Source organism: Chiroxiphia lanceolata, chromosome 5, assembly GCF_009829145.1.
Source record: "Chiroxiphia lanceolata isolate bChiLan1 chromosome 5, bChiLan1.pri, whole genome shotgun sequence".
NCBI lineage: Eukaryota > Metazoa > Chordata > Aves > Passeriformes > Pipridae > Chiroxiphia > Chiroxiphia lanceolata.
The window spans coordinates 15,239,086-15,266,320 of NC_045641.1; the positions used below are offsets into that span (position 1 = coordinate 15,239,086).

The 27,235-nt window shown below is 41.3% G+C and overlaps 1 protein-coding gene across 12 annotated transcripts in view; it reads left to right on the top strand.

The window, feature by feature from the left end:
• The first annotated feature begins 3,417 nt into the window (after positions 1-3,417).
• The window catches only part of KIF21A (kinesin family member 21A), an 87,867-nt gene continuing 64,049 nt past the window's right edge, over positions 3,418-27,235 (top strand). For 10 of the 12 annotated variants that reach the window (XM_032688378.1, XM_032688381.1, XM_032688387.1 and 7 more), the window contains exon 1: positions 3,418-3,587. In XM_032688378.1, the coding sequence (XP_032544269.1) occupies positions 3,433-3,587 (155 nt within the window). In that variant the 5' untranslated portion in view covers positions 3,418-3,432. Of the gene's footprint in view, positions 3,588-3,751; positions 4,159-27,235 lie in introns of those variants that run through there. The other 2 variants (XM_032688386.1, XM_032688384.1) reach the window with 2 other exon arrangements.

Here is a 27,235-nt window from a genome sequence, read left to right on the forward strand (position 1 = left end):
TCAGGTGCTTAACTTGTCAAAACCTCATAATTTTCCTTGAAGCCTTCTAGAAGTCATGGAACAATTAGTTTATTTGATACAGATTAATCAAAAATTAGTGATTAATATATTATTGCCATCTTAATGAAACAATGTCACCTCCATTACTCAAAAGAATCTCTTCTCCCAACTAAATTATATATTTAACAGGTCAAAGAAATAAGCAACTAACAAGTAAAATCTTTGACTAAATTGGCTTATTTAGCACTGGTAAATTATCACAGTTAAAAAAATTGAAGTAAGGTGTCTTTTATTTTAAGTGGTCTATTTTAATTAGATATTTCAAAACCGACTGGTACAGCATAGCCACAGCCAACACAACTTGTCTGCAAACATACACAGGTCAAAGCACAGGGCTCTGACACTGGAGTGGAGTCCACTTGGCTCTCTCAGGTTGTGTACAGCTCAGTGATTTTAGGCAGCTTCTGATGCTTAAAGGAACTCCATGGGCAGCTTCACCATCTGTGCAGTGTGTGCGTGTGTGTGTCAGTCAGAGCACTCACCCTTCCAAACACAGGTTTTTGTTTGGTTGCCCAGTGAATGAAGCTCATGGTGCTGAGTCATATGGTAGGGGAATGGAGGCGGTGAAAGTGTAACAGCAGTCATCAGGGACAGCTGCCAGGGAGGGATGTTCTTAGCAGTCCTCTTCTAAGCACAGAGCAGGGATCAGAGCTGTGAACTCCCTCCCTGCTTCTCTGCCTTGCTGTTTGTCCCCTCTCTGTGAACATCTGCAGTTGATCAGGAGGTGACCAGAGGTGGTTGTTACCTTGTGGTGTTGGAGCCACAGGAGAAACAGGGTGCTCTACCACAGGCTCTACCTGTAGATGTGCTGACTGAGGAGTATGAGGAGAGGGGACCTTTTGAAAAACGTCATTCATTAGCTGGGAGATTGCACAAACCTGCAACTGTTACCATTTAGCTTATACAGCTTTATATATAAAGATAAACAAGACACTGGCAGTTTAGTTACATACTTGGACAATTTTTTAAAAGAGCTATTGTGCCCTTATTTATTCAAGTTAATCAAACAAGGAGATGAATAGGATGTTGGAAGGCAGAGGCCACTCACGTTACAAGAAAGGAAAAGCAGGAGATTTAAGTTTCTTGGTGCAGCCAAGTTAACAGTATAGCACACTGTTTGTTTATATTGGACAAGTTTGGAAAAACCAAAATAAAAGCTCATTTTGGCGGAGGGGTTGAATGCTTTCTGGAAATGGAGAATACAGAGAAAAATTTGCTATTAAAGGAACTTTGTCTTTTATCTGCTTTACATCTAAAGAGATGCAAATGAGGCAATTTGCATAAAACATGGCAAGAAATTAAATGTCACTTGCTATATCAATTTCAGAGGACTCTGGAATTGGAGTGAAACATTTAAGACAGAAAATACGTAATACTGTAGGACTGAACCATAACTTAGAATAGAATAGTTTTACTATAGCACCAAAATTTATTACTTCCTGTTTAAGCCCAATGTAGATAACAAATCTTTGTCATTAAGGTCTGAAATCTGTGAATACCAACCCATCTATGTACCTAACATTAAACTCAGGAGGACTTCTGCCAGACTTTTTAATTTGCTAACTTCATTTTCAATGCGGAAGAGAGAGGTCTGGATGTAGTCAGGCAAAAGCAAATGTCTAAGGGCACACAGAGGCCAGAAAAGAAATGGCCCTGGAAAGATCTAGGGTATGATCCTGGGTTTGAGCGTCCTTTGGCTGTTACTCCCCACTGAGTTTTCAACACAGCTTATGGCAAACTGGAGACACTGACTTAGCAGGATTTTATGGGCATGGGCAGCGTGATGTGGATAAGCTTTGCTGTACTGGGGCCCATCCAGAAAAAGATGCTGTGAGAAACAAATGCAGGAGGATGCAACCAAGGTATAAATTCGGCTTGAGTATGCTTATTACATTAACCTTGTAACTAACTGTGTCAGCTGAAAAAAATGCATTGGATACTTTCAGATAAGAAATAGCGACCTTTTCCATAGTTGTTGAAGTTTTATTGTTAGCTTGATTTGTAAATCTGGTACAACTAAATTGTGAGAACCTAATTATGCCATAGGATTCCACTCACTGTGAGTGGGTTGCAGGGTATTTTCAATACAAGACCCACAGATGCATAAGGCAGTCATGAGTGTTCAGTCCCTTCTAGCTGGAAATGCCCTTGAACTATGAGACTTCTGCCACTTTCATTTCAAGGCTATTTTGTATGAATGCCAACACAATTCACCTGCAGGAGCTTTTTCTTTATTTACCTTGCCCATTCCATAATACATTGAGGCAAAAGGTGGAACAAAGCATCTGGCCTATGGCATTAAATTAGAGAATAATGAGCTGAGAAGCCCAAGGAAATGTAGTCTTTGCTCTCCTTGTATCAGATTCCCTCAGTGATTTCATACTGAGCTATCTGGATCTCCATGTTTCTGCTTTCAGATGTACCTCAGCAATATGGTATGTGGCTTAAGTTCCCCATATTTGCAAATGTTGTTGGAGATTTGTGTGCTGATGCTGTGTAATTCAGAAGAAAGCAGAAAATCATCACTTTGTATAGCAACTTCCAGGCAGGCCATTTTCTAGAAACAATCCAATTTCTAAATAGAGAAAAATAGAAAAGAAAGAGAGAATAACTATGAGAAACACGCAGAGTAACTATAATACAGTGGGTTTCTGCTGAGAAAGAGAGACTTTTGAAAGATTCAGGGGCATGGCTAGAGGCCCCATCGTGTCGGGAGACCTCACCTGCCCATCTGTGACCGAGGCTGGGGCTTGGGCGTGAACAACCTTTACTAACAGAAGCAAAACAACTTGAACTGCAAGGCTTTTAGCATATCATTACAAATTCAAATCCGGGCCTATTCTGATGGAAAAATCTTCCCTAGGAATGTGAATTGTTTTGGGCAAAATAGTCGGGCTTGTTTCCTGGCAGGGATACTATTTGCATCAAAAATTAGTGTCATCCGCCCACTCAGTTTCCAGCTAAAACCCAGGCATTTCATTAGCGAAGTGAGAACAGCGATGCCTGGCTCGAGCAGCCAGGGCAAACAAACCTACCGGCACAGCCGGGAAGGTGGGAGAGCTCTGTGCTCCTGCAGGCAGGGCCAGCACAGGGCCAGGGGAGCAATGAGGAGGTCTCATTCCTGCCCGGGAGAGGGAAATATGTGGAAGGGCAAACGGCCCAGCCCTGGCAAGGGCTCTCTCCCAGGAAGGAGGCCTCGAAAGCCCTGTGCAGTGCTGTGCGAGAGCCGCGCATGTTGACCGTGCGAGTGGAGAGTTGCGTGTGGGCGAGCTGTGCAGTTGTGTGGGAGCGCTGAGTGCGGGTGCGTAAGTGCCACGCGTGTGTCCGTGTGGGCGAACAGGCTCGTGTAAGCCGGGCACCACGATCGGCCCCATGTGCGCCCACAGCCGCCAGCGACGGTGTGCGGGCCAGGGGCGCGTGAGCCCACACGCGAGGGCAGGAGTGAGAAGGGCTGCGTGCGCACGGTGGGCAAGCACTACCCGTGCGTGTGTGCAGGAAAATGCCAGGAGTGCGTGTGCAAATAACAGGTGCCTGCGGGGACCGGGCACGCCGGGCTCTGTGTGTATGTGGGTGTATGTGTGTGTGGTTGGGAGGGGGGAGGCCCGGGCGGGGCGGTGGTTGTGCGTGTGCGCAGGGCCGTGTGCCCGCGTGTCGCCGGGCCCCCCGCGCCCGCCGCGGCGGTTGCCCGGGGTGGGGCCCGCTGACGCACTGCGGCTGCAGCGGGCGGAGGAGCCGGAGCCGCCGGCCCGGGCGGCCACTGACCGGGGCCACAGCTCGGCCCGCCGGCGGCTGACTGACAGCGCTCCCCGCCCAGCGACTGGGAGGGGAGGGCCGGGCCGGGAGGGAGGAGGAGGAGCGGCGCGAACCGCTCTGCACTGCCGCGGCTCGCACCTATTCATTCAGTCACCTAAAATGGCTGGAGAGAGGAGGTGGCGGAGCAGGAGGAGGAGGTGAGGGGGCAGCTGCAGCGGTGCCCCCACCTCCTCCGCGGCCCGGCAGCGCTCCCGGCAAGGCTCGCGGCCACCCCTCGCCCCCACCCCTCGCCCGCGGCACCATGTCGGGCGGCCCGGACGAGAGCTCGGTGCGGGTGGCGGTCAGGTGAGGGCCGGGGTGCGGGTGGCGGTCAGGTGAGGGCCGGGGTGCGGGTGGCGGTCAGGTGAGGGCCGGGGTGCGGGTGGCGATCAGGTGAGGGCCGGGGTGCGGGTGGCGATCAGGTGAGGGCCGGGGTGCGGGTGGCGGTCAGGTGAGGGCCGGGGTGCGGGTGGCGGTCAGGTGAGGGCCGGGGTGCGGGTGGCGATCAGGTGAGGGCCGGGGTGCGGGTGGCGATCAGGTGAGGGCCGGGGTGCGGGTGGCGGTCAGGTGAGGGCCGGGGTGCGGGTGGTGGGGGGTGACTGTGCCCGTGCCCCCGCGGCTGTGCGGGCTCACCACCCGCTCAGCGACACCGTCGAGGCACATCTTCCCTGCAGAGAGGGGTCGCCTCGCCTTGGCTGCTCCTGCTGAGGCTCTTTTTTTCCTCGCAGCAGTGGGAAACAGCCAGAGGAGCGGGGGGAAGGACTGCCACCATTCTGAGGTCTTTCTCACTCATTTCTCTCTAATTTTGAGCAGTGACCCTAAAAATATTCCGAGTAATTATAGCTCGGTGTTGCTAGTGCTTACTCATGGAAGCTGGGCAGCCCTTGGACTGTAGCGATGCCGTTTGCATCACGGAGCTTTGCGAGAGTGGATCCTGGCAGACTGATATTTTTAGCAGGATAAAGGCTTTTATCCCGCGGAGGCTGTGTCTAACCTCACACGCTAGAGGGATGAACTCCCATAGGGCTGCTCACAATGCATAGGAATAGGTATATGTAGAAGTCTTAGTGGGAGGGGAGCTTAAATAATTTTAAAACATCAGTTAATTCAAATTGCTCTTCAATCAGAGATAAAAATCTACTGTTCCTCGGAGAACTCTTGTCTCTTGTCGGTTTTCCATGTGAAAATACTGTTTTATTGTTTGAAGAACTTCCAGATTAGCCCACAAATGCCTTAATTTTCAAGATGTCTTTACATGATTCAAACATGAGGAGAAACATATATGTGTGTGTGTATATATCTGTGTCTATTTATGTATATGTATGTCAATATTTGGGGCTTAATTGTGATACTGAGTGTTGATTTATGTCTTTACTTTTAAAAAGTTTCTTTATGTTATATGCTGGCACACTTGGAATATTATACCACAAGAAATCAGACTTTAGGGGAAGGTCTGTTTCTTCCAATGGGTCTTTGGAACCATTTCATACATCTTACCTTAGAGACTTCAAGGGTTGTTCAGGAAGACCAAAGAGTGGTGGTTTTGTTTTCTTTCTTTTTTTTTTTTTTTCCCCGAAGGATGTAGAAATAAGTGATGTTACTGTGTGCTATGGTTGGTACTCGTGTGTAGGGGGAACGGTGCAATAACACTTTCAGTAAACAGAGAAACACCGCCCCTGCATGATAACATGGGGAGTATGCTGCAGTTGGTCATTAAAGTCTGATTGCAGTAGCATTTTTCTATGGAGAGAGATGCTTTTGTGAGTAGTATCTGTTGAAGCATTTTTCACATGATGTACAGGGAAGTATTATTCCAAAGCATAATTAAGTTGTATTTTTAAAAAGGAAAATATGAGATAGGTGTGATCCTAAAAACAGGGTGTGTTACAGGTTTACAGACTGCTCTGTTGTTTGAAGAAAATATTAAATATGTTCTGAGCCAAGAGAAATAGTGATGTAGAAGTTAATTTACAAATACAGAAGGTTGTTGCAGCCTGGAATTAAAAACCTACTGATAGAAGTATTTTTATAGTTGTGTGTGATGATTAGAAATAATATATATGCCAAACAATTTGTAGAAGTGAATTAAAATCACCCAGCTGTAACTCTTGATAACAAATCTCTAATGTTACAAGGTGTATTTCTGCACTATAATTGTCTAACTAACATCTTGTATCTGAGTGCAGTTTGCTAGTAATAAAGAATTGCATCTTTCCTCCTGTCTGCTTTCTTCCTTTTGGCAGTTTAACTATTCATGCACAAGATTTCTCCCTCTCTGTTTAGCAGTCATGAACAAAAGCATGCGCAAGTATTTTTTTTTCCCACCAGTAGCTCTTTATAGATGGTTTTATTTTTTTTCTGATTGTGTATTTTGTACAGTCCTGTAATTCAACTGATTTTGCAGCTCACTATGTATCGGTGCCATGCTGTATCATGCATTATGAATATTACATTATGTTTCCTTGTTGGTTTTGTTCTTCAGTTCTTTCTGGCAACTTGAGCTTAGTTCAGTGATGATCTCCACTGTTGTGATGAATTAGTCGTTGTGTTTTGTATGTATGTTTCCTGAACAAGGCTTGCTCTACAGCTGGACCAGCTTTTAGTTTGCAACCCTCGTGTTTGCAAGATACTGCAAAGGCAGATTGCACTGAGTTTAGTATGAAGATGAATTTGCTTAAAATTTAAGCATGGGTTATAGAATAGACATCTGAAATTAGCAAATTGTTTTTCCAGAACCTGATTATCTCACCTAATTGTATACAACAGGGTTCAAAAATACTTCATTCTTTCCAATTAGCACCACCTTTTAAGCTATCATCTTGTATGCTAATTGCTCCCCATTTTCTTCAGTGTAATAATGGGTTTGTGACTGATGAGCTAAATACTCCGGTTTAGTGAAGCATGAAAGCTGAAAATAGTTTGGCAGATAATCCAGTAACTAATGTTAAATTCCCCAATTAAGAAAACATTTCTTTCTCTATTGTCACCCACCACTGAAAGACATGTGGGCTTAGTTTTGATGATGGTGTGCAACTTCAACAAAGAACTTTGCTCTCTGTGTGACTGTGTAATGTCTGCTTTCAGATATAGAGAGCCCCCACGATAGTTATCTAATCAAATTACTGTTTTCTTTCTTTTAAATGTGAAAAATATCCTTTTTGTAAATCTAAAATAGCTGTCTTTTGCAAGTGTCTTTTCATATGAAAAGTAACTTTTGACAAGGCTATGAAATAGTATCAACATCATAGGAAACTGTTTCAAGTTCACAAAAGGATGTAGATCATAGTTTCTAATTCTTGCCTGTCTTGCCACTTCAGTGATGTCCACAGTGAAAATGCAGCATGTAGGCTGCTGGTATGTTGGGTAGACGAAGTTCTCGCCTAAGATTTAGATCCCCACCAGCCAGTGGTCGGTGTCTGTTACTGAGTTTGAGTCCTTGTACTACCTGAGGAAGGGAGTGGATGGGGTCACTGCAGTCAAAGGTGCACTTGCTTTTACCCTTTGACCAACTAGACCTGAGCTGGGTTTCAGGAACTGAAATGGCTCCAACAGTTAGTGCCTATCCTTGCCCCATGTGGCTTGGAGCCATAGGATTAGGATGTCTTAGGGGTGATGATCTAAGAAGACAAGAAAGTTGGATATCAGTCCTTTGGATACATGCTGAAAAAGGGAACTTTTGGAGAACAATAGTGTTTGGATAGAGCTAACCAGAAGCCTTGCATGGAGCACTACTATCTGATAAAGCATGGAAGTATGTCTGTTATGGTCTTCTCCATAACAGGATCCAGATAATAATGTAGAACATTGAAGGAAACTGCCTTCTAGTCCTCCAAAGGCAAAGGATGGCCTTGATCCACTTTGAGGCAGTGGAGGTGCCAGATGTATAGATGATAAGCTTCAGTGTTGATTTGTTTGAGATGCTGTATTAAAACAGAAGAAGAAATAATGAAGTACAATGTAAAAAGATGAATAGCTGTGAAAGCTGACCAGTAGTCAAGAGGAGATGATTGCTTCAACATGCTTGTGTGACACCTCAGATGGAGTGGACATTAAAGGACACAAAATACTAGCTGATGAAATGAAGAGCTTTGGCACTGATTGTGTTCTTGTGAAAGATGGAGCCCAGCTGAAACTCTGTTGATGGGCAGAACACAAAGAACCAGGGGAGAGAGAAGTTTTAGGGGATGATGTTTTATAATCAAGTATGTTTAATTAACATCAGTGAAGAACAGTTGTGAAAGTTCCCTCTTTTTATCGTCCTTGGTATGTCTCTCTATGTGCCGCCTTCCCTACTTTAGCAAGAGTACTTCACTGCTACTGCTTCGCGTGCTTTGTGTTTCATCCCTCAAGCAAGGAAGGGGAGTGTTGCTACTGTCCTCACTTGTGTAGAGAGGCTCTGAGATCCAGCCACCCACTGCCTTGAATTGTCTAAAAAGTTCCCTTTTCATACCCACCCTGGGTGTCTGCCACATGTTGTGACACTGCTTCACAAAGGTGAAATTATGTTTGCCAAGTGTGGAAATTATGTGTGCAAAATGTAATGGAACTACTGCTAAATTTTTTTAATAACAGGTGCAGCTGATGAATTGAAACCACCCAGCCTCTGTTTCTGGTGTTCCAAAAGGGAGATAAAGTATGCTAGAAAAACATATTGATTACTAGTGCAATTTAGGAATGGAGGTTTTTTGCAACTAATCAAGCTGATTGTGGGAGGACATAAGGATATAGTGTTGACTTTTGATTAGGCAAATGGGATATGTTCATCACTTGTAACCTTAGCTTTCCACTGCAAAGCTTTGTTATGGGAATGCAGGATTTCTTTTCATACCCCCAGTTCTTGAACTGTGTGATCAGTTGGACATCTATAGTGTTTTTTTTTCCTCCTTTGTTAGTTTCTGTGTGTTTTTTTTCTCCCCATATGGAATCTGCTGTTTGTTGTTGTCTTGCCTCCCTCTGCCTTTTCAGATTTGTGTTCTTCTTTTTAAGGATTTTCTTCTAATAGCTTTTATACTGAAGTTTTCCTGTGTCTTAGATCCAGCTACTGTTAAATACACCAGGAAGGAAGCAGCTGAGTGGAAGGAACCTGTCTTTGACAGGTGTGTTTTAAGGCACTTTGATGGCAGCTGAGATTGATTTTCTTTCTTGGGCTGGTCTTTTGCAAACAGTTACAGCTGTGTTTAAGCTTCCCTCCATGAATGACTCCTCAAATGTCAGATGAATGAACATGTATGCTGTGGTATATGTTATAAGCTCTGGAGGGCAGATACTCATTTCATGCTTCCGATACAGTGCTAAGCATTCTCATAAATCATTCTGTAACTAGATAAGCAACAACAGTAGGCTACTGTACTGTCCACTGGCTCCTTAAAATGAACCAAAGTTTTCCTTTTAATAGACAGTAATTAGTACCTATCTGTAGTCATGTGAAGCTGGGACTGTTTTTTGGGGAAAATATCTCAAAGTAACTGTGTTAATGAAGTTCAGCAGTCTATAAGTATGCAAGCATGCCCCGTCAAAGAAAAGAAAATTATCAACAGTATTGAATAGTAAGGTGTTGGAAAATAAGTCTTTTGCACGGAGTCTGTTAAGGGAAAACTACAAACGAGATCTTGTTTTTGGAAAGCTCGAGTTGCATATCTTTTTGTTAGTTTTGGTGTTTTTCTTTACTCCCTGACTTAAACAAACATTCCCTTGTCCTTCACCGAAACTTTACTCCATCCGTATGTTTTGCATTTTAGCTGAAAAAAAGACACGGCACCATCTGCTGCTGAGTTAATTCTGGTTTCATAATATCTAGCTTGATCATCCGTTACTGATATTGCTTGGGGCAGGCTGAAATCTGTGATCTTGCTTTCTAGGAAATAAACTTTCCACCACTCCTGTTTGTAAACACAAATTCATTCTTTGATGGAGGGGAAAGAAATCCTACTTGGGCCTTGTGTCTTGAATTTAGGAAGAAGAAAAAGCAGTGAGTGGTGTACATGGGTGGTCTGTTCATGCTTGCGGGTGAATTATATTTTTAACTTGCCACTTCCCAAAGTTTGTAGAAGACTTGGGAGTTTACTTTGCTTTGAAAATCCATTGAGTTACTCACCAATTTCCATTTAATAGTGTTGTCTTTGCTACTTACGATCTGTGACAAGTTAGGATTTATATTGTTGGTCTAGACATGCCTTTATTACTGAACTCAAGGCTTCATATTTTCAGGTTTACTTTGTGACTTCTGTAAATTCTTCTATAGTAGTTGAATGACCCTTGTGCTTGGGATCAAGGGAGGCTTGCTCCCTCCCTCTGCTTTCCCTTGATTTGCTTTAAGTGTTTTATAGATTGCCCTTGCTGCCCACTCAGAGATGGCTGCTGCAATTCTTGCTTTTATGTTCTGTTGCCTGATTAGTGCTGGGGAAATAAAGCCATTTTAGGTTTTTAGGTGCCTTTTTTTTTTCCTAAAGAAAATATTCAGTATTCTGCTGTATCTGTGGCTGCCAGAGCAGAGAATTTTTTGTTATGGTAATATTATTTCCATGTAAAATACTTGTGCAAAGTTAAGTGTCATTTGACCTGGTGAACAAGGAAGTTTAATTAGAAATCAAACCTGATCTGAACAAGTCTAGCAAGAGTAACTGCATGAGCTGTGCCTTTTTCTTTGCTTGTGCTCTTTCTCTTCTCTTAAATTGTTTTAAATTTTGTTCATTTTTTTCCTACCCTTCCTTGTTTTTTTTGTAGTTTTCAATGTTTATTTCCACTTTTCCTTGGTGAAATATATCTGCTCCTGTGTAACTATGGGGAGAAATGCTACCTTATTTTTCAAAAATGGTCTTGTTTGATGTGTTCACTATAGCAACAAGATACAAATGCAGAATAGTAAAAAGATTTTAAGGTCAGTGTCACACTGAGTTTGATGCATAGAGAAGCAAAATGTTCAACAGGTATTTTAATATGTGAAAAACTAATTATTCAGAGCTTATGATTGATTAGCATAAAATATTTCCTGAATAGACTCTGAATGGAAATAAGGAGTGAATACCATCTGGCCCTTTATTCTAGTTAGTGTCCTCAACAGATTTGGCAAAGTTGGCCACTGCTGGAATAATTAATTTTTGTGTAAAGAACTTTTTTCTTTTTAAATCAGCTGACAAATGCTTGGCTTGCTGTTTGGGACAATGCACCCTTTAAGCATCTTTACATCTTTAAGTCTGCTTAACAAAAATGAATGACTTATCCCTTCAGCTTGTTTACTCTGGAGCTTCAACACAGAAAACTGAGAGCAACAAGACCTTAGTAAAAGGTTATTATATGATTGTTCTATTATACACAACGATTTATATGCATTCAAGTGGAATAGTGCACTTCCATTGTTGGCTTTAAAGATGGATTAAAGGATTTGTTGTTTAGGTAAATCTTTGTGTCTAACTGGTGGTTCTTGCATTTGTGCTGCTGTAGGAACTCTGCATAGTTCTGTTGGTTCGCAAGTATCTCTTTGCAGGACATTTTAGATATAATTTTTCCATACTAGCGCCTAAATACTCCAGGTTTCTTGAAATCTTTTCCCTTGTACACTGTAACTTTGAAGGATACTTATTTATTTTTGCTTTTGTCTACATTCAGCATAATTGATCCTTTAAAAACATGAATAAAACAGTATTTTCAAGGTGAATAAAAGTTAAGACTGTAGCATGCTATAGCAGCATGGTTCAACTACCAGAGCTGAACACAGGGAACATTATCAGTAATAAGACTAGACAGAAAATGTTTCCCTTTTGTGAGACATCTCAAAGTCTGACACTTATCTTTTCTTCTGTGCTCCCTTTTGATAATGGAAGAATTTGATCAAAGAGGCTTCTCTGTTTACTGGGTCTAATCTCGTCTGGAGCCTTGGAAAAAGGTATTCCACATCTTGAGTCAATTGTCCAACCCCTCAGTTACTGTGTTTAAGCTGTGTATTTTTTCATGGACTGTTTTTTTCCTTCCATTTATAATCATGTTAGTTGTCTTTTGCTTAATACTGCTAAGACAAATTTAAGGAGACATATTAAGCTGAAAAGCTACATAGCCATGGAGCATTAATGTCAGTCAAGAGATTGTGTTAAATATGGGACTTGTTAGTAGTGTTGCTTAAGAAGTTGTGCAAATCATCAGGAATAGGTTAAAACACAAAAGAAAAGAACATCCTCTAGAAATATATTGCAAAAAATGAAATACAGTCTTGCATAATTGTGGGGTCACTGGCAGGATTGCTAAGAAATGTCCCATGTACAATATAGCCCTTAGGATTGCGAAGAATGGAGAAAGTGGCTTATCTGCGTTCCTTTGAAGCATTTGGTGAGAGGTTACATGTGAGACTTCTTGGAATAAAGTGATTGGAAGGTAGGCTGACTTAAGTAAGATATGTGTTTATATAACTTATTCAAAATATTGAAAATTGAGAAGTTACTTTTCTAATTAACTTTGCTTTTCCAAGTCAGTAATCCTTAGCATTCATTTTGTTGGACATTTCTTTTCCTTGGCATGGGACTAATTGAGAGATGAGTCCCGAGACCTTTTGTGTCATTCCAAGTAGCTCATTATCCCAAGGTCTTAGAGTTGTTAATCTCTCTCTCAGTAGTATTGATTTGCCAGCTGCAGCTGTGCCTCTTAGTTTGTGCTTGATTCTGCCATAGGACACAATCTCTGTGCGTCCCCATCTCTGCCCTTATGAGAATATGAGAGGGGTATGAGTGTGAGTAGTGAGTTGGTTTTTTTTAATGTTCTTTTCCTGCTTTTACCTCCCCATGGTCCACTGGCACTTTGTTTATTGTCATCTTAGAATTATGTCATAAGGTCCTCAGACCAAAGATATAGCATCGAAGTAAAGACTTATGATATAAATAATACACAGAATAATATCATGAGAAAAGCAACTGCTACTAAAACATCTGAGTTAGTCACTGAAAAGTCTTACAATTAAAAATTCTATATGTTTCTCCCTCTCCCCATCATTTGTTTCTGTGAAGGGGAAAAGGAATTATGCCTCTACCAAACACTTTGATCTCCAGGAAATAGCTGACTGCTCTTTTTTTTTACCTGCTAAGCAAACATTGCTTTAGGTTGTCACTCTGCATAAGTTGTCCAGGTAAAGTTTATTTTACTCCCTAGTCTCAAATACATTCTTTTTGAAGTCTGATTTTTAACTTTAAGTACATGTGAAATAATTATTTTTAGGCTCTGTCTCTGTAATCTGATGCCTTTTGAATTTTTCTTTAAGAAGTATTATCTATACACATTACTTTGCAGGCTAGGGATGTTGATACCATCTAAACTTCTGTATTCTCCTAGTTAAAATTATATTGTGCGTGTGAATTACTGGTATATTTGGGAAAGGTTGTGAGCAAACTGTTTGAAATACATTGAAAACCAGAAAAATATTTTCATATTGGGTTAAGGGTGATTAAATATCTGAATGTATATTTTCTAGATGTGATCAAAAAGAGAAGGATTTTACTTGTGTTTGAAGAGGCAGTAGATCAGAGAGGAGGCCACCTGTTCAATCTATATCACTTAGAGCACAGCTTATGCTTCTGTCTAATCTGATCAGTCAGTTCATCACTCAGGAACAATAAAATTGCCAATCTGAGTTCAGCAAAAGTGGATTGGTGTTCAGTAAACTCTAAAAATGAGATGTGAGATAGGGCTGAATTGGTATTTGCAAGTAAACTATTTGGGATTTAAACATCTGTATAATTAAATGTACTTTTTTCTTTTTTTTGTACTCCTAAAAGCTTCAGACTTTCAGGCTTTAGGGTTTTGTTGGGATTGTTGTTATGGTGTGGTGGGGTTTTTTGGTTTGGTTTTTTTTTGTTTGTTTGTTTGGGTGGTTGGTTCACTGGTTTTATTTTTTGTTGATGTCTTTTTTGTTTGTTTGTTTTGTTTTCTTTATTTCTTCTTCCCCACACAATCCTCAAAGTGATCTGCATTGGCTGGTCAACCCACTGCCTTGGCTCTGCATTTTAAAATACAGCTGTAGATCTGTTTCATTATCATCATTAGCAAAGCTTTTAGGAACAGATGGACTTTTCTGTGTTCTCTAAATGTCAACAAATAAAGCTTTGGTAGGCCCCAAAAAGGAATCATAGAATTGTCAAGGCTGGAAAAGACCTCCAAGAAACATTGTACAGCTGAGAGCTTCAGATGAAAGTGCTTTGTTCTGTGCTTGCAGCCCTAAAAGCAGTGCTTCTGTTAATTTTTGAACTGTGACTGCTGAGTGCAGAGATGCCTCTTTGGGAAGAGGAAAATGGTGTTATATAAAATGGTGTTGACCTACATCTTGGTTGCTACTTGACTGAACACAAAGGGCTGGTGCACTCTCTGCTGCTGTTGTAGGCAAGTGTTCAAGTGATCATGAATAATGTGTAAATATTAAGTATGAAACAGCAGTGTTGTAGCAAAAGAGGAAAATTAGTGTAATAGAAATTGGAGACCTTATGGAAAGTGCGAAGAAATCCATACCCTTTGTTCAGTACTGCTGATGTCTAGTGTTAGGTTTTGGGTCCTCCTGTTGAAGAAAAATGTGGACTAACTGAGGGGAATTGAAAAGAGAAGGGAAATGACTGTTTGTCTAGAAAACACAACCACTTCCATAGTGAGATATGAGGAGGGAACATTGGTAAGAGACTCTTATTGAAATACATAGAGTCAAATATGGAGTGGAAGGGAATAAAATGTTCTTCATGCTCAAGGTGAGATCTATAAAAAGTAGTAGATTTCAATTCCAGTAAGAAAAGTAAAAGGAAGAAAATATTTTTCTATTGTAAGAATGTATGTCCTGGAATGATTAGCCTGTGGAGATACGGAATTGCCCATATGGGAGACTTCTAAAAGCAGTTCTAACTGATAACTGCCAGGAACGTTTTGGATCCAGTTAATGGCACCTTGGTCCAGAAAGGTAGAGTGGGTAAATAAAACTCTGACCCTCTCAGTGTTTTTTCTGCCCCAGTTGTCTGTGAAGCTGCATGTTGAGTGCCAGGACCTGAATTCAGCACAATCGAGTGATCTCATTCAAATGTCAGAGTGTGTTCACAGAGGTGTGATGATGTCCTCATGAACAGTAAAGCCTTACGGCTTTGGAAGGGTAAGCTTAGATTAATCCAAGTTTGAAGTGACCTCAAGAGGTCATCTGATCCAACCTCCCACTCAAAGCATGGCTAAAACTAAATTCAGGTGAGATTTTACAGGGCTCTATCAAGTTAGATCTTGGAAAAACCTCTGAGGATGGAAATTCCCCAGTGTCTCTGGGCAACCAGTACTTGACTGTCCTAGTTTTTGATGGTCAAATTCTTTTCTTTATGCCAGGCTGGGAAATTTTGTGCTTTGTTTTATGATCAGTGCCTCTTCTCCCAGTGTGAACCTCAGATAGGAACTTGGACCTGTTATCTTTGTAACCTTCTGTTCTATATTGGGAGAGAGCAGACAAGGCCTAAAAGCCTGGAACATATTGAAGAACTCTGTGCCTAGGATCTGTTGGAAAAGTGAGATACAGGGGACACCTTCAGCAAAGGAGGTGCAGCCTCTTCTCCATGTAAGTTCAAAGATGATAAATGGGATTCTTGAGGGACTGACAGTCATCCAGTAGTGCTGGTGATATGGCTGCTACTAGGAGGTAATGTGTTGTAAGCATACACAGCGTGAAGTACTGGTGGCTTTAGTTTGTTTTTGTGGTATCTATAATTCTGTTCTAAAGTCTGTACATTCACCTCATATGATCCTCCCCTACTTGTTTTGAAGACTCTTTCATTGTAAATGTGATGTTGCTGCTGTGAAGGCATTTGGAGTGTGATTCAGTTATTGATAAGTCTGCTTTCCTCTTCTCCCACCAGGAATATGTGGTGCTCACCTTCTGCCTGCGTTTTCTTTGCCACCGTTCAAGCTTACTTATTATTTTGACCAAGCTGACTAATAAGAATAATTAATCTCCATCGCTGTTTAATGTTTCTTTGCTTTTTAGATGTGCTCTCTTTAGCCATCTTGTGAATAATCGTGACTCTTTCCCTGTCTCCCGCTGTTCATGTTTCATTCTTTCAGTTCTTCTGGCTTGTTCAGACAGTATCTTCTGTATGGCAGAAAGAAATGTGTACAATAGTCAGTGGTTCATCACATGAAGCATGTGATAATCTTGTGAATACAACCCAAAAGCATCAGTTACTTACCTTGGAGTGGTTTCTTAAGACTCTTTGGAAATTAATTGTAATTTGTGCATTATCTGTTTTTGTCTTGTTTATGACAAATAGTTTTTTTTAACTTGTTTTATTTCTTTAGATTCGTGTATTCATAAAATGGATGTGGAGCACTGGGCAAAGTTAACATTTAGCTTGGTTTGCGTTTTTTGTATTGTTGGATGTCTGCCTAGTATCTCTAAGAGTTGTCTGGTTGAAGTTCAATCTTTTTAAAAGAGAGAAATGTATTGGTAGACTGAATGAAATGCTTCAAAGCTCGTATGTGTCTCTCTTGAATTTATATACTTTTGTTTTCTCAGATTGTAGCTAGGAAATATTACTAGATGTGTCAAGGAAATACGACTAATTGTGGTCTAGCTGGACAACTGAATGCTCTTTCTATGTATGTATTCTGTAATTTATACATGCAGTTTTCACCATAAGATTAAACTTTTGTGCTAGGCTATATGTCTATCCAAGGAATATCCAGTGGGGCAGAATGCTTGTCATCTGCTGCACTGTTGTAGTGATAATTGCTCTCCTGTTTTGCCACCTCCTTGGTAAAGAGGTGGACGGTCACTCCAGCACAGCAAATGTGTGTGAGGTCCTCTCCTTTGCTCACAAGTTACTTGGATTGGCATCATGGTTTTTTTTGCATCGTGGTAATAAAAAAACAAAATGTAGGAGATACTTTCATGTTCAAGGGGTCTCTCTCTGCTGCAGCTGTTACCAGTACTGGGAATCCTCTGGATATGCTTTACATGTAAGGGTGGGTGTTGCCATACACCTTATGTTTGTGTCCTTGCTTCTGTGTGCCAGTGTGAGCAAATGCCTAGTTAGGGGACCCTGGCCCCCTCACTTCCAAGACTGGAAATAATTAAATAATCTGTGTGACTTGTTTTAGGTATTGGCCTTCAGTACAGGGTTAAGCTACAAAGACATAGACATCTGCTGCTGTTTATAGGGTCAGCCCTGGTGTTGGAGTAACAATGACCCCATGGGGAGGCTCCTATTGCTTATTGATCTGGGTACAATTGGAGCACAAAGGTATGGTATATCTTCAATTACTTTGGACGTAGCTGAAAAGTTTTGTTTCCAAAAGAAATGGACATTCAGAGTTCTACCTTTCTTCCTTCACAGCTAGGTAGGGATGATGAGAGGGTGTAGAGCCATGGACTTTTCAGTTTTATTGTGAAGTCTGAAAGGTTCAAAGACAGCCGGGATTTTTTTCTTTTCTTCTAATCTGTAAGTCTTTCTGGATATTCTTATTGTGTGCATTGCATATTGGACTTTCTCAGTTCAGTGTGCTTGTGAAAACAAACAAAAATCAGAAGAGCTACACAACGACCTCTCTTATGTGGGGTGTAGAGTTTTGTCTTTTTAAAAGGAAAAGCTATTTTTGGCCATTTTTTTCTCACTTGAGTCCTGGTGTAGTTTGTTTAAATTGTTAGCTAGGATAGGTAAGAAAGGACTACACTTATCAGATTTCATTGTGGTGTTTTTGGTGTTTTCTGTCTTTTGTTTGTTTTGTTTTGCCTTTTTTTTTTTAAAGGAAAAAAAGCCACAGTACCAGCAAGAATTGCTTAGAGGTACTAAAGCTAGCAGTTTCTTCTGTCAGCAAGTTTTAGGTGGAGTGTCACTGCTGAGCTATTTTTCAGCTGCTGGGTCTTTGTGTTACTCCATTTTTGCTGTTGTTGCAAGGCCCCTCTGCCAACAGTGCTGCTGCAGATTAAACAACTTAATGCGTTGCAATGGCTGCCTGGGAACAGAGGGCTTAAGTCTTGTTACTCTGAGCTGAAAACTGTATGTGGTAGCTCCAGATCAGGATGGTGATGGGTAATATAGGAAAAACACAAGAGATTGTGTACAGTTTTTTTTATTTGTTCTGACACTGATCTGACGTATTGTGTAACACCAGTCAGCTGGATTTGATTGAGAATCCATTTATGTGTTTAGTTATAAACATGATTGTGTTTGAAGTGAAACCAGTCCTGATCTCCTTTAATTTGTGCTAGGCAATCCTACTGCCTGTCCTGAGTCTTTCTCACTTCACTGGTTTCAATTTGCCTTGATTCCGTTCTTCAGCCATTGGTTCTTTGTTCAGTGGTCTAGAAATGGTTAACTCTAGGAAGCAGAGTTGGGAAATAAGCTATTTGTAGTTTCCTATGGGCCTTGCTAATTATTCATGTGATAGGGCTTATGCAAGGGCAAGGGCTGCATTGCAGTTGCAGTTCATTTGATGACAAAGTTCTGTATTTCTGTGTAAACAAAAGTCTTTTGATAAGGCATGGGCAAGCAAAGTCTATAGTTGAAACCAGGGAGAAACCAAACTTTTCTGAGAGGATCTTAAGGTGCTACTACCTGCTTATCTGTCATATTTCTTAAAAAAAACTCAACAAAACAAACAAGAACCCCCCCTCATAAAACCCCAACCCTGACAGGATTTTATTTAAAAAAAATTTTTTTTAAGACCTTCATTGCTGTCTTCCTTGCATTAGCCTTTCTTCAGGTTTGGTGTTGATATCACTTAAATCATAAAATTAACATTTTCTGTAGCATGACTTAGCAAGATATTAACATTTAAAACAGTGCAGACTGTTTTCTCTCTTTACCTTTGACACTGAAACTGTAAAAGCAGACTCTATTAGAAAAAATTAGAAGTACCTGTTTTGGAGAAATCTGGAAATTCTAGGGAAAAAAGTATTGATCTACTAACACCCTTTTAAGCCCTCGTTTAATACTTGCCAGCATTTTCTTTAGAACACCAGTTAGCTTGAGAAGTTTTGTCTACATGTTCAACCTTTTTCTTTCTAAATATATTACCGTAGCATATGCTGGAATAAACAGGCCTGTACCTCTTCTCTCCATCCCCCAGATGTCTGTAGTGCTGAAGAAAATTCTTTAAATGGAAACAAGGTTGGCCAAAACACTAGAGCTTTGTTGTTGATGAATTATGGGGTTTTTTTGTTGTGCCTTTTTTTTTTTCTTCTTAAGTTTACTGTAAGAGTAGAGGTAGTATGTGGTTGAAGCTGCGTGCAGCCATGGAGTGGAAGTCAGTACAGGTGTGAGAGACAGCTGTCTGATTCATAGCACTTGGTGATGCAGAGTATGTGGCTTGTGTTAACATCCCGTCTTCTGGCTTCATGGTGCTAGTGAGGAAAACGGTAGGAACCAACCTTAAAGTTATGGACTAATGTATAGATATATCTGTCTCTATATAGCTTTTAATAATGTGTGACCCATTATGAAAACTTAGTGTAATACCCTCCCTGGCCTTGAGGCATTACCAGTATGCCATTAACACAGTATTTTGTGTGAACTCATAGCTTTCTGTTTCCCGGTGATGTTCCTTCTTAGCTTCTGGAAAACCTTGTATGCACCTCCCTTCATGCACTGTCCTGTTAGGTCTCATCTCATTTAAGCTAAAGGAGCTCTTCTCTTATTGGATACTAAGTGCTCCGAGGAAAGAGATAAGTTTAATAAATTTTGTGGCATGGACTGTAGCCATCTCAAATGGTTTTACTGTAGTCCTTATCTGTAAACAGTTACCATGAGCTTAAATTTCTAAGGCAATTTGAAACAGTTTATATATGAATACTTGTTTCGAAAGCATCTGTGCTACCTCCAGTACATGAGGGACTATGAACTCTGATGCAGACAAACCACAGGTAATTTGCATTGATGATTTCTGAGAGCAGCTGGGAAGTGCCCGATTTACAAGTATTAGGTGCCAAGAAGAGCTGATTTAATTGAGTCAAGACAAAGAAATGGGTTTTGACCCTGAAGAAGCTTGTCAGCACAGACTTTTCTCTATGTCCCCAAGGAGCTGCAGCCGAGTGTTCAGCAGACAGAAATGATCCCAGGATCAGGTGTTGCTGCTTTGTGTGCACTGGCACTGAGGGAGACTGGCAGGGCAGTGCCCAGGCCAGCAGCTGTGCACAGCAGAGGAGGACTGTTCCAGAAATGGAGCCTCCCCTGCCTGTGATGTAAAATGGAGACAGTTGCTTTTAATTTGTGTGCACTACCCTGCTTCATGATTTATCTTTTTTTTTTTTTTTAAAGTGACTTTCCATTAGTAGTTTTGGAGTTCTGTTTGGATTTGTAATCAGAGAACCTGAGACCTAATGAGAAATTAAGCCTACAGCTAGGACACGAAATAGAAGGTGCTTAGCCTTGCTGTTAGGCCAGCATAAATAATGGTTGTTTAAAGCAGGTATAAGTAGTAAGGAAGTAACTAGTTCTTTCTAGATTTTATTCAGAATGTATGCTGTGAGTCCTGTGCACCTGTCAGTTTACATTGTGGTGCGTTACCAGGGTACACTTGTTTCATGGACCTGCTCTGTCCTGGAGCTAAAGTTTTGGTGAAATATACTGGTATTAATATTAGTGGTAATTCCAAACTATAAGCTTGCTAATGCGGTGAGGTTTGCATGCCAGTACCTATTAACCAGGAGAATGACTATTTTCACACTCAATTTGTTTAGCCTAGCCAACAAGGAGTTCCTACCTGCCCTTGGAGTTGGAAGCTAAACTGTTAGAAAATAAACCAGCCTTTTCTGTTTTGTATATTATCAAAAGTCATGGTATTTGTTCTCAGACAACTGCAAGAGAAGTGTAGGGAACAGAACAAAGGTCTTTATGTAACCTTTGTCGACCTCACCAAGGCTTTTGATACTGTGAGCAGAAAAGGTCTCTGGCAGATTTTGCAACGTTTAGGTTGTCCCCCCAAGTTCCTTAAAATGATCATCTCACTCCATGAGGATCAGCACGGCCAAGTCAGATATGGCAACACACTTTCTGAGCCCTTTCTAATAAAGAATGGCGTGAAACAAGGCTGTGTTCTCGCTCCTACCCTATTCACAGTCTTTTTCAGCGTGATGCTCCAAAGGGCCACAGCAGACCTCGGTGATCAGGACAGTATCTACATTTGATATCGTACTGATGGAAGCCTTTTCAACCTAAGGCGACTGAAGGCCCACACCAAGACCTTAAACCATCTTGTCCGGGAGCTGCTTTATGCTGATGATGCCGCCCTTGTTGCCCACACAGAAGCAGCTCTGCAGCGTTTAACATCCTGCTTTGCAGATGCTGCTGAGCACTTTGGGCTGGAAGTCAGCTTAAAGAAGACAGAAGTTCTCCATCAACCTGCACCTCAGGAAGTCTTCCATCATCCCCATATCACCATTGGCCAATCAGAGCTCAAATCAGTCCAGCAGTTTAATTACCTAGGTAGCCTCATCTCCTCGGATGGTAAGATTGACGGAGAGATAGACAAAAGGTTAGCAAAGGCATATAGTGCTTTCGGGAAACTCCATAAGAGAGTTTGGCGTAATAAACACTTGAAGAAAAGTACAAAGATCAGTGTTTACAGAGCCATAGTGCTGTCTACTCTCTTGTATGGATCTGAATCATGGGTCATCTACCATCAGCACCTGTGACTCCTAGAATGCTTCCATCAACGCTGCCTCCATACAAACCTAAACATCCACTGGTCAGATTATGTGACCAATACATCTGTTCTAGAACAAGCAGCAATCACAAGTATTGAGGCCATGTTGCAGAGAATTCAGCTGTGCTGGCAGGACACGTCTCAAGGATGAAGGACCACCGCCTCCCTAAGATCTTGCTCTATGCTGAACTTGCCACCGGCTGCTGCAAGAGAGGAGCCCCGAAGAGAAGATACAAGGACTCCCTGAAACATCTCAGCCTTGGCCATATTGATCATCATAACTGGTCTACTCTGGCCTCCAATCGGGAGGTCTGGAGACACACCATCTATAACACTACTATTTCCTTTGAAAACGCCCACAGGATCACTCTTGAGGAGAAAAGACAACGCAGAAAGAGTCGTGTCTTGCAGAATATACCATCTAAGGAGTCTTTCTGCTGTGCCTTTTGCAATCAGATATGTCTATCTCGTATTGGCCTCATAAGCCACCAGCGTGCTTGTAACAAATGTGGATAGAGCCTTCCCAAATCTTCGTTCGCAAAGCCCAGCCATGATGATGATATCAAAAGTGAAGAATGTGAAATTAGCCCATACTTTCCTGATGAGGTAGCAGAGCATGCATTTTCACTTTGTTAGGTTTAAGTCTCCAATGATATATTGTTGGGTGTTGTAGTCAGTAAGTTACTTGAATAGTTTTAATGAAGAACTAGTAGAAGTGATATTGAAGCATCATATCTTTAACTGCAGTCAGGTTAAGCATCAGTCAATGTTGAAGAATGTTTTCTTCAACAGGCATTCTCTAGTGTATTTCTCCCTCTTTACATAGAGGATGTTCTTCTGTACTGGCAGTGAGAAAATTTAATACCCTAGGCTATGTGTAAGAAGCCAAAGTACCTGCAGCTTTTTTGAGATGAAAAATTCCAGTTATTAATATACTGTTGTGGGTTGACCCTGGCTGGATGCCAGGTACTCACTAAAGCTGCTCTCACTCCCCTCTGCAAATGGACAGAGGGAAAAAAAAAACAGCAAAGGATTCATGAGTTGAGGTAACAGCTGGGAGAGGTCACTTAGTGATCACTATCATGGGCAAAACAGACTCAAAGTGGGGATATTAATTGAATTTCATGACTAACAGAGTCAGAGCAAAAGAGTGAGAAGTAAAATAATTGTAAAAACACCTTCCCCCCACCCCTCCTTCCTTCCATGTTCTCCCTCCCCCACCCCCCCCAGCGGTGCAGAGAGGTTATGGTCAGTTGTTGTTTCTGCTGCTGCTCAGAGAGAGGAGTCCTTACCATGCTCCCGGGGGGTCCTTCCCATGGGATACAGTCCTTGATGGACCTCTCCAGTGTGAGTCCATCCCTAGGGCAGCAGCTCTTCCCAAACTGCTGTCCCATGGGTCACTCCTCCATGGGGTGCAGTCCTTCCCAAATGAGCTGTACCGATGTGGGTCCCCTACAGGGACTAGAAGTCCTATCTGGAAAAAACCTCCTCCAGCATGGGCTCCTCTCTCCACAGGCCACAGGTCTCCAGCAGAACCCTGTTCCATCCTGGGCCTCCCACAGGGTCACAGCTTCTTTCATGCATCCACCTGCTCCAGCATGGGCTCCTCCATGGGATGCAGGTGGGTCTCTGCACCCCAGTGGTCCCCCATGGGCTGCAGGGGCACAGCTGCTCCACCGTGGTCTGCACCACAGGCCACAGGGGCCGCAGCTCCGGCACCTGGTGCACCTCCTGCCCCTCCTTCTGCACTGACCTTGGTGTCTACTTTGTTGTTCTCATGTTCTCACTCTACTCTCCCCTGGCTAGAATTTTTCACTGCGTAACAACCTTCTGTTCTTAAATATCTTACCACAGAGGCTTTACTATTGCTTCTAATTGGCTCGGCCTTTACCAACGGCAGGAAGCCCATCCTAAAGCTGGCTGGCATTGGCTCCACCAGATGGGGGAAGCTTCTAGCAGCTTCTAACAGAAGCCACCCCTGTAGCCCATCCCCCGCTACCAAACCCTAGCCACAGAAACCCACAACATATATTTAGTAGAATATGAAAATGTTTAGAGAATACTTCAGCCAGAAAATTCTTTTCCATGCAGGATTCACATTCAGGCACGTTTTAGGTCTTCATTTTAAATCCAATTCCCAATTTTCTGCCAGAATTGTTTTATTAAAAAAGCTTTTGATTGTACTGGTTTCTTGTCTTTCTTCAGGTTAATATGTCTATGTATGCTACAGACGTAGAACTGGAGGTGTCTAATTGAAGAGATTTGAAGATGAGAAGTTACTGCCCTGCACTTACACAGTCCCCTGTGTAGTGTCATGTAAGGCCGTCTGGACTGGATGAAAGGCTGAGCAAGTGAAATGGCGACAGCTCAGCCCCTGCTGCAAGTGTTGTTGCAGTGGAGAGCTCTCTGTCTGCTGCTAGCTTTGGGATGTGAATCTGTGTGTGGAAACTGGCTTTCCTGTGAGGTTCCAGATTCCACTGGATTTCTTGCACAGACGATGCCAAATGAGGCTCAGATATAGCAGTACCAACTCCAAACTTATTCACCAGTCAACTGTGATAAGTTCCATTCTTTTGACTTCTTGTTACTTAAGCTCCATTTCTTGCAGCTTTCCACTGGTATTCCATATAAATGCTAAATATTGTCTTGCTCACTAACTTCCAGTTCCTTCTCCACCACATCTGAAAGTCAACCTGAGTTAGCTGAGCAAAAGATTATGGCTTGTAGATAACTTGAGTTTTGCACCTGGTTGAAACTTCAGGGATTGTTTTTAGAATCGATACCGAGAGACTTGCAGACTTCTCAGCTTCGTCGAGGATTGAAGAAGGGAGGAAGGGTGGGAGAGAGTTTGGGGACTGTCAATTTATATTTGCTTGAAATGATCACTTCCAGCAAAAGAGCATCCAGCATCGTACTGAGCAATCAGTTTGGAGCATGGCTCAGTGTGGGAAAATGCTACCTACTGACTTCTTAGCATAGTTTCCTGAATGGTCCTGACTTTAGCTAACTTTTTGAGGTTTTCTTTTGAAGCCAATAAAGAGCAGCATGGTGGTCAGGTCTTCAGCCTGCAGCTGAATACAGTGTCACTGCATAGGAACAGAAAGATGGAAAAATTATCATTGAAGTTTGATGCTGCTGATGATATAGAGCCTTGCAAATAGAATGAATAGACAGGAAGAAAAGAATTAAAATTCTTTTTTAAGACATGTAACCTTGTGTAGCCAAACCAGAAGGACTGAAGAAGGTGGATAATACTGTTTCTTTCTGGTTTGCAAGTTTAAAAACAGACAGTACTAAATAAAGTACTATTTCTATTTTTCCTTATTCCAGAGCTGGGATTTGCCAGCTCAAAGCTTTCAGTCACTGCTTGAACAGTCTACCTTCTGTTTTGAAACAGAGCAACTTCTGTTCATTAGAAACAGTCAACAATAAATATGAAGAAATTTTCTGCAGTTTGCTTTGGAAGTTGGTGTATCGGGTGTTATGGATACAGTGTGGTTTTTTGTGTTGTTTTTGTTTTTTAACAAGGAGTGGCAGAAAAGTCATACAGTATTTTTTGTTCTAAGAATGTTGCACTGAAATTTAACAGAGTGAAGGCACTATACAGAGCAGATTATTGAAACACTGTTTTTAATTGTATTGTCCTATTGTGAAGTCTCTGGTTATTTTAGAAGTGTTAGATAAGCAGTCATTTCAGTAATGATTAATGACAACTTGTGATTTTTTTAACTGATCTGACCCTCCTGTCTTTTTGTTGTATTATTTAACTGTAATTACTTGGGAAGTGGCTTGTAGCTTTACCTATAATAAGTATGTTGGTAACTGTGTTTGTTTTGAGTTGGCGAAATGTAATTGTTGGACCTGTGGCTCAGAAGTATAAAGCAACCTACTGCCCTAAACTTGAGAATATATAACTGGGAAGATCAAGTTTGTGTATGGAGAGGAAAGAAACGAAAACAATTTTCAAAGCTACAGTAGTCTTGACATGAACATGTAGTGATTTCTGGACTATATCTCTAAGAGCTGTGAGTGTAAGTGAATATGTGTGGGTGTTTAAAAAGAAAAGGGAAATCTGGGTTACAGAGGCAATAATTAAGAGTTCTTTGCTGCAGACATAGGAAACCCTTTTAACTTTGTCTAAAAATAATAGAGTACCTATTTTTAAAAATCAGGCTATTTGGAAGACGTAGTGAACTTCTAGAACAGACATATGTTTAACCGAAGAAGATTTAACTGAAGAAGACATTGAATTAAGCCTAATGTTGGCATGACTGACAGTTTTTTGGTCATCCGGATAATCTTGCATTACATCTGTTTTTCCCTCCTATTCAAAAAATGTTTTTCTGTAGTGAATAAACATTGTTTTGTTTGCTTATTTCTGAATATATTTGTGGTACTTATCCTTGATTTCTTAAAGGTCTTGATAAGCTATAACGTGAGGAAGTTCCCGAAAGTATGTACTTATTCATAAAATATGTCACTTAATTGCATAATAAATAAATAATTAAAACTGTTTTACACACTCACAAAATAATGTCATTGCTCTACAAGTAGGAATATTCACCTTTTAAAACAAAACCACTGTCATTTCTGTGCCTTCAATTAAAAATACTACATGGGCATTATTAGATCATTTGTTGATCTAATGATGCTGCTGGCAATATTTTTTTAAACCAGCTGTCTCACAGAATTGTGTTTTTAGTAAAGTTTGACTCTGGTAATTAATTACAACAGTAGTTACAAGTGTGCTTTATAAAAAGATTTGACATCAACCACATTTTTGTTGAGTGATGTACTTTTCACAGGCTTGGTGCATTTGGATGTGTTGGGCTTATTGGTCCCTGGTTTACAAGAAGTGCCTGAATTACCTTAAAATCTCTGAACTCTAAATGTGACTGAATTTGTGTTTGGAGGTACTCAGACTGTGGTTTTGTGGTTTGTTGTTGTTGTTCCTTCCTCTTTTTCCCATTGCACCTAAATGAATGTTATTCTATAGCTGCAGTGTTTTGGGTGGTAGGATAGCCTATATTCACCACATTATTTTTGACAATGCATTACATTGTCAGCTGAATTCTGACACTAAAATTTCTGGAAGCAAAGTGTCTGTCTCTAAGATACTGGCAGCACTTGTTATCATGACTCATTACTAGGCTGCTGGGCTGTGCACTCTTCAACAAGCCTTCCTTAAAGTTTAACTTTTTTTTTTCGTCTTAGGGTACTTATAATGCTATTTGTGTAGCACATTTAAACTCTGTTAAGCATTCAGTCAAAGAGCAGAAAGATGCTACAGAAAGTGTATTTCTTTTCCTGGTACTGCCCTTGTTACATAATTAATACCAGGCTCTCTTAAGCAATGTGACTCAGCCGCTCCTTACAGCTATGCTTCCCAGAGCATTCTTTCCTGCTTCCCAGAGCAGGAATGATGACAGCTGCTAACTTTTGCGCTCAAGCTACATTTTGGAGGAAAAAAACCCCATAATTTTCAAAAGAAATATAGGTTGCCATGCTCTTTCTTTCGTATACAGAGTTGCTTTCTTTATGAATCCTTACCCACGGAAAGATATACTTGCTGGCTTAATTGGCCTCTTAGTATCCATGAGCACAGTAGTTGTAGACACTGATCTGGGACCACACCAGAAGACCTTTCTTTCCCCTTTTCTTTTTGATTTGTGACCTTTACATTCTATAAGTTGTGTTACTATCAGGTACTAGTGCCATAAATTTTTCATAATAGTAATCTATACTGGTC